The sequence below is a fragment of the Phlebotomus argentipes genome, unplaced genomic scaffold (genome assembly GCF_947086385.1).
Source record: "Phlebotomus argentipes unplaced genomic scaffold, Phlebotomus argentipes genome assembly contig_6, whole genome shotgun sequence".
Classification (NCBI taxonomy): Eukaryota; Metazoa; Arthropoda; class Insecta; order Diptera; family Psychodidae; genus Phlebotomus; species Phlebotomus argentipes.
The window spans coordinates 1,788,670-1,804,246 of record NW_026776145.1 but is presented as its reverse complement, the minus strand read 5'-3'; the positions used below and the strand labels follow the sequence as shown (position 1 = coordinate 1,804,246).

Genomic DNA, 15,577 nt, shown 5'->3' with positions numbered 1-15,577 from the left:
CTCCTTGAAGGGTAGCACCGGAGCCGCAACTCTTCATGTTTCTCTTGACCTTTGGAATTGGAAAAATAGATGATATCTCTGGTCTTTTCTCATTAAATTACACTTGCACATAATTAATTACACATATTCAAAGACAATTGCATGGCAAAGTGTTTTGGGTTGAGACATAAAATATTCCTTCGCTATTTCAAATTTTTAATGCATATTCATAATTCACTGTTTTTATCCATTTCGTCACTTGATAAGCGGATGTTCAGACAATAAAAGCCAATGAATATTTTGCAAAACTTCCCCTGGACGATTAATGGGCAAGTAAAAATCCTCCACAGATTGATTTTAATTTTTCTGATATTGATGTGTTAAATTGCATTCGTTGGCCTGTAACTCAAGTTGCCTTGATGTACATGTTAAAAAAAAGAAGAAGTGTAAGCAATATCCACTGTTTTTGACTGCAAACACCTTTCACTGTGTACACTCTGCAGTCCATGATTAATTTTTTGGAAGTAAAATACTTTGGCATTGCAGTTTTGTACTCCAATTCTCTTTTTCTTCTTCCACTGCCACAGAGTAATGCGAAGAGTGCGATAATGTACAATGAAAATGTAGGTATTGAAAGAGAGGGTGAGAGAGAGAGAGAGAGAGAGAAAATTAACGCTAATTTTGGATAAGAGTCCCACCATCTTCGTGCATGTGTGTATATAGCATTAAATTAATATTTATACACAGAGATGGGATGTGGTGGTGGGAAAAAAGTAAACAATCATCATTGACCAAAGGTTTCGCAAAATCATTTTTCGACGATGTGTGAATCAAGTGGAGGATCGATCGTATTGATCGAAAGTCCGTGGCTATATGTGTACATAGTGCACACGGCGATCGCGATCGGCGCGCCATAAGCACCTTAAAGTTTATTCGCGGACTTAAAAGTTGTTCATTACGGTACCGACCGCGACACAGTGCGGACGCATTTTTTCTCGCCTCTCCCCCGCAGCCAAGTGGAAAGAGATCTACTGAAAAGAAAAGTGATAGTTGTTGGCATCACCCAAAGTGATCTTGACAAGAGTGCAGACTAAGTGTTAATTGCTGGGTGTTGAATAAGAGGACAATCAATCGTTATGATCGCTGCAATTAAACAATAGGACTGTATATCGAGTTCTCTCCAAGTCACTAACTAGAGATATAAGATCGAAGCTATCGATCCAGTGGAAATATACGGTATGACGATTATCCACTGAGGGAGTGTGAATGGAAATATTCCTGGGTGATTTTACGTTGATTCACGTCACTCCAGCTGACTTGTAATTGATCGTATTTGAGGACGATACACACTTTACAGTAAAGACTCTGGGCGAGAGAGAACGAGTGCCAGAGAGGGAAAAGCAAATTCCTGGCAAGCCACACAAATATTTGATTACAAGTGCAAGAAAAGCGGACACCAGGGCAGTGCCTGTGTCACAGATTGCAACACAATATCGAAGACCCCAGGACGGTTTTCAGCAGCACAGTGCCACCTTGTTGACCAGTCGATACCAAAATTTAATAAATTAAATAAAGGTAAGGCTCTAAGTGGTCCATTAACACACTATGATGAGGTGGTGGGAAAAAAGTGATCCCAATTGCACACATGATGGATGATTTTGACCGCGGAGAGTGATTTCGAAATTATCAATTGGCCAAATATGCCCATTAGTTGGGACGATATGTGAATATTCTCCTCCCCTGGAGCTGGTGTGCTGGAAAATATGTAGATCTGACTACTTTTCATCAGAATTTCAAGGTGACAAAAGCATCGAGGCTATTTTACGTAAATTAGCGATCTCACACAATCGCGTATGAAGTATACAAATGGGGAGAATGATCAATCCCAACATCCTATCTCAATACTTTTATTTACTTTTGCACTGCACCGTCATGTAACAGTGTTATATAAAATGCAATAATAAATAATTATATTTTTTCGCCATAATATGACGCGATTGACAAAAAAGTGAATTGCAGTTGAAAAAAATCAGTGCCGCACTTTTCGAGTGGACATTTTCATGATGATCATTGTTTATTTTAGGCGAAAAAAGTGAGAAATTGAGAGAAATAGCATTCGGCAAGTTTGAGAGCAACAAAGAAACTTGTTTTCTTACGCTAAACAATAGTGCAAATATAATTATTTGGCATTCAAATTTATTAATTAACAACACCTAGAGATGTTCGCAATACCCAGATTATCTGTCAATTGAAGATTAAAAGTTATTAGTTCTTTTTTACCAGCGAAAAATCGTCTGAGAGTAATCCTATTAGGTTCCTAATTGATAATCTTCACTTTCTGCAATTCTTCTGCTCAGCTTTTTACTCCATTCTACCAGTGACACACTTACACATTTCTTCGCGTTGTGAGCTGTTGTGCAATTGCGACTGATTTTTGTGGTGAGAGGATCAATATCTCAGTTTCCGATCGCAATGACAAAATCGACTTCAAGAATAGTGCCTCTCAAAATATTTCTGTAAAAATGGGAAATGACGTAATTCGACCACTAAGAAATACCAATGATATTTTTGACGCAAAAATCATGTACCTATTCGTGTAGTTTATTAAATCTGAACGAGTTAGCTTAGTTGATGGGTAAGTGTTCTGAAGAACGTCACACGAAAAACACGATTTATTGGAAATGCAGATGACGGGGAACAATGATAAGTATGGTCAATATCGATGTCCAAAGTGTTTATTCTAACCATACATCTCAAGAGTCTACTTGCGGGCACTTTTGGTCACACCTTGCCCACCGAGAGAGACGTGAAATTTCACTAACCTCCAGACTTCCTCACTGTGAAACTTATAGACGAGGTCGTTAGATTGTACAACTGATTCTCAGTGACGATGGGAACACGAGAACGCTGTTTGGGCCAAGAAAGAATGATTTCCTTCGAAAAGAGAAAAAAAAGTGTAAATGTGCAGGGAAACACAACTCATTTGAATCCCCATTACAAGCAATTATGTGCGGAAAGGCCTGGTCAGCGGGAGTTGTCGTTTTCGATGCATAAAAGCTTGGGAATATTCCTTGGTCGTTGAGAGTAATAATGGTAATTTTCCTCCACGCGACACACGCTCGATCAAATGGCGAAGAGGAGCTAAATGACGTCCAATTAAATTGATATGATTCTTTTCAGATTGTATTTTGACCGTGTTCGCTTCATGTTTTGCATGATGTTGCACAGATGTAAATTTTGCCAAAAATCCAGTTGTAAGTGTGACTTTATCTCACTTTATCACACAAATTGCGCATCTTTAAATCAAAATTTTGTATCTTATACACGATGGGGGAAAAGTATATTTCCAACGAGAATAACGTATTTGTCATAAATCAGGCGATTTATTAGACTTTGAATTCTTCTGAATTTAAACTGCCTTTTCTTCTTTTGACTGCGAAATCCGCGAAAAAGACTGAATGGTGGTGTAAAACGAAACAGCGCAGCATTCAATAAAATGCTTATGCTTGTGATTTCCCATAAATATTCATGCTTTTATTGGGAAGCGACAAACCGGACTCTCTCCCGGAGACTAATCAGGCGAATTCCGTGTAGACGCGATGGAATAATAATGGAGGAACTTGCAGTGGCCAGAGGCCAGGGGTTCGATGTGCCATTCGTCTCTGCAGACTTCTTGCGACGTCATTGAGGAGAATCTGGGATTTCCATGGATGGCAACAAACCCGTTCTACATTTCTCTCGCCACTCGTGATCACTCCCATTCGACCATGGCGCAGGAAATTTCACATACTGTGCATCGACACTTTAGCGCGAGAAATTTTGCATTAAATACCCCAACATTATATCACCAACAATGATGGTATAGGCGCGTGGGTTTGTCTCACTCTGTCTGCCTCATATTTATACCACCGGAATTTTTATTTGTATTTATTAGCAACGCTACAATTCCACGGTGATAAATATACAATTTCACAGAAACTTTGGGTGGCTCACAGAGTCTGGGTGGGCTCTTACAAAATTGCACACACAATTGTAAAGAAGGTTGTTACTGCACATTTTATTGTTGTTCGGAAAAGAATTTTTTCAAATGATAATTATGTTGCAATTGAATACTTTATATTATTGCTATTTGTTTTTGCTATGAATGAACAATATTTCCCAATGCATGACACTCTGTTGGGCTTTAATTTGCCCAAGGATCGCGGCGATTTCTTACACCAATCTGCCAAACGCTTGGCTGGGCCTCACATCTTCTGACATTAAGAACCCGCCTCCGCAATGAGGCGGTAATGTCTACAGGAGAAGATCAGAGATCATGATCGGTCAGCGGATAAAATTTCATAAAATATTGCACTTTATAGTGTGGATGGGGAAATTCTTGCAAAAGTTGACCCATCCGTGGTTCTATTCAAATTGTGTTTGCTTCTCTCATTCACTTGTGGGTGAGATGATCCGTGTTGAAAGTGCATCTCACGATCACCTGCTAACGAATTGCTACAAGGAAAAAGAACAGAGAACAAAGTGGTAAATTTCAGAAAATGCTTACAAGCTTGAATTTTGCTTACCATTGCGACAAACTAATTTTTATTATTTAATGTGTTTTGAGGGCACGATCGCGACTCACTTCTGAATTTAACACAATCATACGCGATCGTGTACTTGCCAATTCACCTGTAATATCACTACACATGCATTTTTCCCACATGACTGTATATCTTTTCCTTTTAATTCATACGTAACAGTAATTGTGGAGTGCAATTAGCAGCTTATTATTTTGAACTTGATATTTTACAGGCATTTCGACTGTTGTCTAACAAAGTATCGCGAGTCAGTTGAAATTAGGTTGAGTGCAAGAGTGGAAGACTTCAATCACCATTGAACTCTAATATTTATCGCAAAATCAATATCAAGTGGAAGAAGGGTGTATCCGGTTTGGGTGCTAATTAACTCGTGTAATGACAACAATTTGAGTAAAAGTGAATGTTTCTTGCTTAGGCGGGAAATGCGCAAGTTATTCGGGTTTTTGCATGATTTTGAGAGCAGCACGGAAAAAATTGCTGGCAATCAATAAAACCCACAGATTACAGTGGAATTTCCATAGACACTTTCCAAAGATTTTTCTGTGAAGAAATAAGCACACTTTCACGATGCATTCTCGAATTTATAGTCAAATTTAATTATTCAGAAAGAAGTTAAAAAATTTCTCAAGACTGATGGAAGAAATGCAGGAAAATTGCATACTAAAAAATCTATCTTTACTCTGCAGAAATGCATTGCTTGACACTAATTCCATTCTCGGTTGAATTATTGTGACTGACACAAGAACTAAAACTTTCACAAAAGATCATAAATTTCATTGATTCAATATCCATGTCACAGGTTGTAATTATACTTAAGCATAAATGAATGTTTCTACGGTAAATGTGGTCCACAGCAATATATTGTGTGAGAGATCGCAAAAGTTTGCTTGACAGATTAATTAAGTGCTTTTTTGTATTTACGGCCGCTAACGCAATTTTGACACTGATTATTTCAAAATGTGACCACGACCAATAAGTTGGTGTTTCTCTCTACAAATTCACATTTTGAATGTGAGGTCAAGATCATGTTTGCATAGATTAGGTTCGTGTTTTTCGTGAAAAATATCAATTTATGTTGTATTTTCAAGAATCACGGCAGGTTTTAGACCAGTTTTCTTCACTATAAAAGTTGCAATACTACTTTTTTTCTCTCGGGCACAAGTTTTAGTACTCAATTAAATTGAATTTTATCTGTTCATAGTAAATAGGTTTATTGCAGTTTCAAGCGTATAAAAATTTTATTCACTGTCCTTTTCTCAAAATTTCACAGATAACCGTATATCATTATGCATTGTCAATATAGTGTTTATGCTGTCTGTATCGTTTATATAGCGTCAAATTCAATGTAATGTCCACATGGGAAAATAAACAAATATATACAGATATGTATATTAGCATATAAAGTGAACATGCGTGTGGAGATATTATTATCATCAGAGTCGTTGATTTGTATTCAAACAGTAATAATCAAATTTTCACCCATCGGAAGATTTAATATCATGCTCCCTCTCGCGAATTGTGCAATTAATATGCTATGGATGTACTTCAAATCAAGGTCGTTTACAATATTTTCTCTCTTCACTTCCATTTTAAGTCTTTTTCTCTGTCGCCGTCTCAGACGATCGATCCAAATTCTTGTGATTGAAATCGTGATGCAAACTAAAGTATGCTCAAAAATATATATGTATAAGCCCCGAACACTCAACTACTGAGCGATTTTAATTCATTTATTCAACCAGTAGTTTCAACCAGCGAGAGCAAGAGCTGAAACTGTGTGCGAGGATTGTTATTTAACTGTGACACAACGGCAAAATGTTTCGTCTTCGGATGCGTTATGCGCAGATTGAAAGAGAAAAGACATCACAGCGCTTTTATTGATGATCATGAGGTGACTCCTCTGTGCGAAGTCAATGGCAGAAAGGCACGAAAGTATCGAAACTGTGGGCGTCAAGCGTCTAATTGCCGCTAGATCTTCAAAAAGCTCTCAATGCACCACCTGTTCGGTTCAGAGATCACCGCCCCGCGGCAACTTGTGCGTGCAGTTCAAGGTGGAGCTCCAAATGGGTCGTGCAAGAAAACCTGCCGCTGCCATCCGAGCCAAAAAGATCACTCTCGATGGCGCGATGGCAATTAGATACGGCCGCGGTCGCAATGCATTGAAAGCTCAAGTGCAATATTGCACAACGCGCGCACTCGATGGATTTTATGCAATTGGGCTGAGTCGAGATGTGGAATAAGGGACACACGACCACTCTTTGGAATCTATGCAATTATCTATCATTACTCTCCGGGTCAATGTTCTGCGAGTGGTGTTCGCCGCAGACAAAGCACTGATCGTGGGGACACATAGCCGGCCACACAATAGAATGATTTACCCCAAAACTCGTCATACATCGTCATTAGATGTACATTTCGCAAAATTGCACAGCCTTGATTTCCTCAGTGTCGATGGATTACTGCAAAGACGCTCTCATCAGCCAGGCGACTGCCATGGGAAGCGTTCGATTGTTAAAGGTTCTCCGTGCTACTGAGTAATTAGACGCATTGTAGATGATTTTTCAAGAAAGGCACAAAGCATTCCTTACGAACTAAATCGTTAATAACAGCATTTTTGCAATTTCCATTCACTGCATCCATTTAATTTACTGTTCAATAATTATCACAGTTAGTCAGAGTTCGGAGGGTATACAAAAGACATTACTGAATACTTTAAATTATTTACCAAATGAGGCTGAGTTTTGCAATTCATCGGATTTAATGTCAGATTCTTAATCGAATGCTAAATTATGCTTCTATTGGCTTATCTTATGAGGCTATTGCTTTATACTCACTTCAAATCAAATTATACATTACTCGCTGACTTCCTTTCATAGGTTCTCACATAGTTTCCGCTGAGACGGAAGAGATTAGTCACAGCGTTAGCATAAATTCACTCCACAAGTCAAGTTTCTTTGATAATAATTCAATTAGGAAGTCTATGCAATAGAGTATATAGAAGGAATTTTATCAAAAATCTCCTGAAAATGAAATTCCTCTGAAACACATTTGATTGCCTTGGTCTGTAATGACTTTCGAAAACATATAGTGAAAAATTCTTGTGGTTGAAATTCCATTGTCAAAAAGCTCCATAACACCTATCGTCATGTTGTCTCTTAGTAATTTTCTCACACCGCAAATTAAGTATCAATCAAGTGATATCAATTGAAATCATTACACATGCAGAAGCTCAAAACACTCAATGTGTAGGCTTCATATGGTTATTTATTGTGTTGTTCCTCTTCTTGGCACAGCAACTTGATGGATGAGCCGCTGTGGAAGAGTTTGTACATGCGTTTTGAGTTATGTTACAAAGGAAAGAACCATACACGGGATGGTGAAGCAAAAGAATAATTACTGTGACAATATTTTCGGCACTTAAAATGCAACACGCAGAGCAATGTTGGCGGTGAGAGAAGCGATATTTATGCCGATTGCATGCAGTTCTGAGTGATTTGTTGGGTTTCTTTCGGTATGTCAATAACAAATAAGTGTAGGAAATATGGCTTGTGTAGAGTTTAATTTATCCATCTGTAGTCAAAAAGAGAAAATAGTATGTATAACTCTTCTCGCGCACACATTATCGATCAATTTGTATGCGATGGCCAATAGAAAACATAGTGCTAATTCGAACACCCAGCATATCGCAACATTGAAGGTGGTATCAATAGGGGCAATGGGGGCGCCTGGTGGAAAGCGACACCTCCGAAATTATTGTCTATTATTATCGAATATTGTTGTTTTCTTCCACACCATTTTGGCTACCAGTCGAATTACGAAATTCAAGTACAACTCTATTTGCACATATGAGGATGAATACATATTGATTTAGCAATGAAAATCCACTTTTTTCCCTCCTTTTACACATTGAGCGCATTTTTTTCAACCCATCACAAATGGACTCCAACAGAAGAGAAGATTCACATTTTTTTGCTTGCGCCGAAACAAGTGTGAATTGCTTATGTTCACAACATATAGGCATATTAAAAAATTTACACCTCTTTTTCGCATGTATGTTCTGAGCAAAGAATCACCAAAATTAATGTGAATCCCCGTGAGTGATATAAATTGCCAAATATTCACAAGTGTCGAGCAAGTGTAGTATTTTTTATGCATTTATAGAGCGAGTATAGGAAACCTAAGTGGAAAAAATAACATCGAGCTCGTCTTTTGAATATCTCGTCTTTTGTTGCTCTATTGTGAGAAGTTTCAATGTGACGTGCGAGGAAAATTGACTCATGTTACTGACTCTTCGTCTTGATTAGAGAAAAGAATAACTCTACTCTTAATTGCAACAATTTTTTACGTCAGTCTAATGAATTCTGAAATCGAGTTTTCGAGCATTTGTTGCTCCATTCAGTGCAACACGTTATGATAATGTAATTGTGGATTCCTATATTGCCCCCCATTGATCAGCGAGCAAGTTTATTTTTCACAATTCTAACTCAAGACTGAGAATCTCAGAGTGTAGATTTCCTAGTTCCTAATGAAATTAGCATCTCATGTAGTTTTTGATGTTTTTCGATATCGTTCCTTATTGCTCGCATGAATTACGCGAAGAGAAGAAAAATGATGTGTAGATATTAATATGTGATTACGGAATATACGGAAATTGTAAATTTCCATTTCGTGATATTAAAAGAGTGAATCAAAAACATTGCCACTGAATTCTCCGCTGAAACTTGCATTTTTCATTGCGGGGGAGTGATGGGAATATTTCTTGTTGACTCATTAATTCTACCGGAGATAAATTCCCATCGGTCACCGCATGGAAAGCCTGAGGCATGAGCGATGGGGAAAATGTTATCACAAGACCGTGAATGGGTGTGTAAGAGTCACGATGAAATTTCTCGATTAATAATTCTTTTGTTAGTTAGCGTCCCGCAATGGTGAAAAGGTCAAGGCCTGACGTGCTAATAAAATAGCATCGCAGAGATGATGTGTCCAATCATCTCTGGTTGAGGCTTCTTCGGCAACCTCAGCCGACCACAGGCTAGGCCGTGAAATGTCGGTGCTACATCTCCCAGCTATTTCCAAACGGATTTTTTCGGCATCTCTTGGTATTTGAATAATCTCGCCACTCTCGCGCTTTTTGCACATGACAAATTGGAGACAATGTATACAAAACTAGAGAGGAGAGATATTGAGTGTCAATGCAATGTGCTCGTCAAATTTTTCACCGCACAAATTGAATAAAATAAAGCCCGTCTTCGCCTTTGCAGCGAATGTTTGATAGACAACGGTTACATCTCTTTTGATCATGTCGCGTGTGGCCAGGTTTCGCAAAGGTCATCAGCTTGAGTCTAATCGGTATTTTAAATATGAATTACAAATTTGTGTGAGAGTGATTGAGAAAATGCAGGAAATGTTTGTTTATGGTATTTTCTCTTATTCCAAGATGGAAAGAATGAAAGAATTTGATATTTTTATGGCAAATGCCGGGTGAAGTTTTGATTGAGCTTTCTGAAAATATAATCACACTCAGGAAATTACTAAAAACAAGCCTCTTGGTCTCGAGTTTGCTGAAGGGGAACAGAGAAAAAATGTCTGAGCGTCATCTTTGACCCCTTTCTGACTAATGACTGGTCATCCGTCAAAGGAAAATCCGTCAATTTGTATTCAAAATAGTGCAATATCCCCTACCTTGTTGCACAACCAACCAACTTAGGCCCACTACAGGCACGTCGCGGAAGGTCATAATAATTTTTCTTATAGCCGCGAGCCTACGCAAGAAAGTGTTGAGATAGACAGAAGCCATCGGAGATAATAACTTCCCATTAACACGTGCCTGCCTTTTTTTCACTTTCAGATGTCATTTCTACAATCAATCTACGATGGATACAGAGATCTCATGGACAATAAATCTGATCCACGCACCAAAGACTGGCCCCTCATGAGCTCTCCATTTCCCACAATTGCAATCAGCCTCTCCTATGCATATTTCGTTAAGGTAAAGTATTGCCCTGCCTCAATTTCTGTTCATGTCGACCCGAGTGTCCTTGCGAGGAATGTCGTGGCCCTTCTGCTGGCCGAAATGGCATGAAACGCATTGCTACACTTTCGGAACTCCTCTCACTTTCACAGCCATCAAGTTCATCCAGAATCCTTTCACTCAGCATGCACCTTGGGCGCACGATTTTGCATCACTGCATTCTCGCACACACCAGCCCACCAATTACAGTCTACACTGGCCGAAGAGGTGCAATTCGCCTCTCTGAAATATCCTCCTTGAAAATGTGGTTTAATTTGCCCACTAAATCAATTGAGATAAACTCACATGAAAAAAAAATATACGTGTTCGTGCGGCACAATTCTTGCGCCAACTAATCCCACTCGCGGCTTTTTTGTACACTTCTATAGCCCAACAAATAATTTGTCAAGAAATAACTGGCAATTATGATTTTGTGAAGAAATAGTGTTGCTGGAAGGAAATTCTGTGACCTCTGCGACCAAGGGAAATTACCTTTTATTTGCTTGTAGAGCTATTTATCTTGCTGCAATTTGGTTCGACATTTTATCTCTAATTGATCCACAGTTTCAAGTGCAAAAAGTTCCGGGAGGTTTATGATCATTAAAATCATATACATGGAAATTTTAATAAACACTGCTCAGCATGTTTATGGGTGCATAAATTCATTGTGACTTCTAGTCAAACTTGCTTAACTAGTTGTCGAACAAATTGTGTTAACTAAATGCATCAACTCCACATCACTCGCAAAATTTTAACGACGCATCGACGCTCCCTCCCAAACGTATTCCAGTAGTTGCTGTACGATACATATAATGTGGCATTTGAAATTCACGTGTAGATTGCGAAAAGTCAAGTGTAGGTGAAATATTTTGTGTACGTCTGTATATGGCACGCAAGTCTCCAACAATCCAGATAGCCTGGCCATTATTTTTATATTTGGTCAGTGCGTTCGAGTCTGGGTGCATTACATAAAAAAAAATCAATTGGACAGAGACTCTGTTCGTCAGCTGGTCGAAAAGTGGAGCTCGTCCACCGCCGAAACTCACGATCATTTCCATTTCATATGCATTTACATTTCCCACTCTATATAAAATATACAGAAAAGAAGAGAATTATACACAAGTGCCTTTCACTCGAAAGAAAAACAAAAAATTTCTCTGCATCATTCACTAAACTTGTATAATATGGCTCATAAACGGTGTCGTAATTTCCTCTATCATCCGCGATTTTGGCCGTTACAGGTTCTGGGTCCACGGCTGATGGAGAACAGAAAACCCTTCCAGCTGCGCACGGTCCTCATTGCCTACAATGCCATTCAGGTGCTCTTCAGCACGTGGCTCTTCTACGAGGCCTGCATGGCCGGATGGCTCACCGGCTACAGCTACAGATGTCAGCCGGTGGACTACACCCGCAGCCCGAACGCTCTCAGGATGGCCAACGGGTGCTGGTGGTACTACTTCTCAAAGTTCACCGAATTCTTTGACACTCTGTTCTTTGTGATGCGCAAACGATACGATCAAGTGTCTACACTTCACGTGATTCACCACGGAATAATGCCAGTATCTGTCTGGTGGGGCGTTAAATTCACTCCAGGTAAAGATGACAGATTCACTTTCCGGTTCACCGAAAGGAGAGAGTGAGATTCGCCAGAGGGTTTCAAAATTTCACGATGAAACAGATTTAATTATTTTGCACATTTACGTACAAGAGAATTTAGACCAAACTTATTGATCTATTTTGGTGATATAGATAGAAATTGTAATACGTCGATAGGAAATTCAGATATCATTTTATAAATCTTTCTATTCCACAATTTTTTTATGCCGGCGTTATTTCCTGCTCCCCTTATTCTTACAATGTGATATTTGATTTGCGTTACCAAGGTTAGCAATTCATTATATCTAGAATTAATTACTGTTATAGGCAGATAATTTAGAAAACGTTTAGTGTTACACTCATTGCTTAAGCATAGCGATTATATCTGTGAATACTAAATAAAAATTGGAGCAAAAATAAACATCTAATTGAATAGCAAAGTATACAACAATAACATCTAAATTCAAATTTTTCACAATTCTAGTTTCTCTGATGTGTATATTTGTCTTGAAAGAACATATTGAAAGTGTGTGAACTCTGAACTATGTTTCCAAGCAGTAAAATAACAATTTAATTGTGGCAATTGGCCATGTGATGAAGGCTGAGAAGCCGTTTTTTTGGCTAATTTCAGAACCTTGTCATTATGAAAGGGTATAAAAAACTCATCAATACAATGTAAAAGTATATTGAGCAGCTTTTGATTGAAATTTTCACAATTTTTCCAAGAAATTTTGAACCTTCAGCTCACAATGGTGATCGAGAGAAATTGTATAATCGCCAAAATATGGTCATAACTTAGCCTTTTACAAGAGAAAATATTTACATATTTCCAGGTGGTCACAGCTCCTTCTTCGGCTTCCTCAATACTTTTGTCCACATCGTCATGTACACGTATTACATGCTGGCCGCCATGGGGCCAAAAGTGCAAAAGTATCTGTGGTGGAAGAAGTACTTGACTGTTCTGCAGATGGTGAGTGTGAATCTTAATCCGCCTCTCACTCACCTTTCCGCCAATTAATCCACATTGTCTCTCTTCCGACTGCAGATTCAATTCATCTTGGTGATGATTCACGCCTTCCAGCTGCTCTTCAAGAATGATTGCAACTACCCGATCGCCTTCGCTTACTTCATTGGCGCTCACGCCGTGATGTTCTACTTCCTGTTTTCTGGATTCTACAAGCAGGCCTACACCAAGAAGCGGGTAAGATAGACACTGTGAAGGACTGCTTTTTGGGGAAAAGTGTCTCACTGAGTGTGACTTTTCAGAAGGATGCCGAAGAGAAGCGCCTGATTGCTGAGAAGAAGGAAATCAACGAGAATGGCACGCACAAATCGCTGAATGGAAAGACTCAAATGTATGAAAATCCAGGAACTGTGGAGGATAGCTACTCAACAACAAGGCAGAGAGTCTTTGTGGGGTCCAACAATTGGATCTGCCAGCCGGTCAATGTGAACTAACAGGGACGAGGGAAAAACCACCAGAATTTCCATCGAGAAGTGAGAGAGAGACTAAAGAGTAGAGAGAGAATTATTTGTATACTTTCGACGGGATATCGTGCATCCCGCGGCTTTAGATAAGGCAAAATATTCTTCAAGCTAGGGACAAAGTTGTTTGTATACAAGCGACATTAATCTTATCTCTTCCCCTTTCCCCTTCTGGAGCGTTAAAGAAATACTTTGTGTAGAATTTCTTCAGTGTAGATTTTTTTTATGGACATTTTTCACCTTGGACGAGAGTCTCTGTGACTTTCCTCCACTTCGTGCAGGCAAAATTGCAAGGAGAAATCATGTAATGATATAATTCCATGGAAGGTATATGTTATGACCTATTTTATGTGTGTGCATGTACAAAAATATTGTGGGTTTAAAATAAATTTTATACGAATTTTTCTAAAGATACCCAGACAGACTTTGCAGTGGAGACGCCTGGTGAGCTTTCTCACTCTTCTCGCAGGCGAAACTGGATGAGCACGATGAAGTACATGACACAGGCGGAGATGATGGTGAAGAAGAATGCGAGGCGCAGCGAGAAGAAGTTCTTGGCTGTGATGTCCAGTTCTCGCAGGTGGATCACATGAAGGGCGAAATTGTGGGCCAAGTCGTGAAATTCCGCTCTCTTGAAAGGCCTGTCGAGTTTTTGCAGCATCTTGGAGGTCGAGTGTGCCTACAAATGGATTAAGAGACAGCAACTAACAGCCGCAATCGCACAATGTAGCTCCCAGCTGTGGGAACCCACTGGGAAATTTTTTTGCATTAAATTATGGTGCTCTATAGAGCAGGTGCTTAAATTCATAAATCACACAGCTTATGCTGAAACCATGGGTTCCGGATGGCTTTCATTCTGGCGAACTTGGGATCATTTGCATTTTTTAAGCCAAATCAGACACTAAAATATGTCTCTCATGAATGGCAACATATGAAAAAGTGGAAAGAGTGGAAGAGAAGTTGATTGGAATATCGCTTAAAGTCTATTTTTGGATGAAATTTCCTAAGAAATCACGTGAGGGACATAGAAACGAAGAGCTTAAAGATGACTGTTTAAATTAAGATGATTTGGGAGCTGAAAAGTGTCAATAGCATCTGGTTTTCTATTAGCGCTTTATCTTAATGATCTGCCTTGGAACACAAATTGCTCGAGAGATTCTGGAATTATATGAAGTATCGTGCTATCATTATCTTTAAATTGTTTTTCAATGAAAAACACAACAAGATAATCATTTCAGAATCCAGTGAAATACATATTCGTGGAAAAATTCCCGGACTTATACACTCAATTGATGGGATATTGAAAAAACTGAGTATATATCGATACTCTAATCTATTGCTTTTAGCTTACAAATATTAATTAGAGATTGCGCTAAAAGATATTAGCACTCTTGAGCTTGTCTCATATTAAAAAAAAACTCGTCATTTCGCGGAAAAAGGAGAAATCCGCGGAAAAGTAAGGCTACTCGCTGAGAAAGAGCATTACTCACCATTCTAATCAGCTGCTCTCCACTATACATCACCAAACTGACTTTCAAACACCTGGGAATCAAGATTATAATCATGCCGAATGCGGCGAACTCGAACTGACCACGATCTGCGGACCAGAAGCTGAAAAAGAGCTGCGAGGTCATAAAGATGAAGTCAGAGATCACATTCAGCAGCTCCCGAAGGCCGAAGTTTTCAGTTATCAGGTCGAAGCAGTCGCATAGTTCGCCATGGATTGCGTAGAAGGTCTCAAGACGGTGTGGAAATTCATCCTGCTCCAGCTGGACCTCCTTGAGCACCGCCTGGAGGCATGAGAAGTGCTGAGCCACCGCCTGACAAACCATTATGAAGTCTTTGGCGGAGAAAGTGTTGGACAGATAGATTAAAGTATATGTGATGGCCAGGTGATAATTATCTGGTGTGTTCCAAATAACAAGAAGAC

General features: G+C 39.1%; 1 protein-coding gene across 1 annotated transcript; it reads left to right on the top strand.

The window, feature by feature from the left end:
* The first annotated feature begins 938 nt into the window (after positions 1-938).
* LOC132256318 (elongation of very long chain fatty acids protein 7) lies at positions 939-14,252 on the top strand. Its single transcript, XM_059752670.1, has 6 exons — positions 939-1,554; positions 10,405-10,545; positions 11,808-12,159; positions 12,996-13,132; positions 13,208-13,363; positions 13,429-14,252. Exons 2-6 carry the CDS (start codon positions 10,405-10,407, stop codon positions 13,618-13,620), a joined length of 978 nt encoding a protein of 325 aa, XP_059608653.1. The 5' UTR covers positions 939-1,554; the 3' UTR covers positions 13,621-14,252.
* The last annotated feature ends 1,325 nt before the right edge of the window (positions 14,253-15,577 follow it).

What these genes read in the sequence shown, in the direction of transcription:
- LOC132256318 (XM_059752670.1), top strand. Translation starts at nt 10,405, where the DNA reads ATGTCATTTCTACAATCAATCTACGATGGATACAGAGATCTCATGGAC. An exon ending in GGGCGTTAAATTCACTCCAG is followed by an intron (nt 12,160 to 12,995) that starts GTAAAGATGACA and finishes ACATATTTCCAG; the next exon opens with GTGGTCACAGCTCCTTCTTC. An exon ending in AGGCCTACACCAAGAAGCGG is followed by an intron (nt 13,364 to 13,428) that starts GTAAGATAGACA and finishes GTGACTTTTCAG; the next exon opens with AAGGATGCCGAAGAGAAGCG.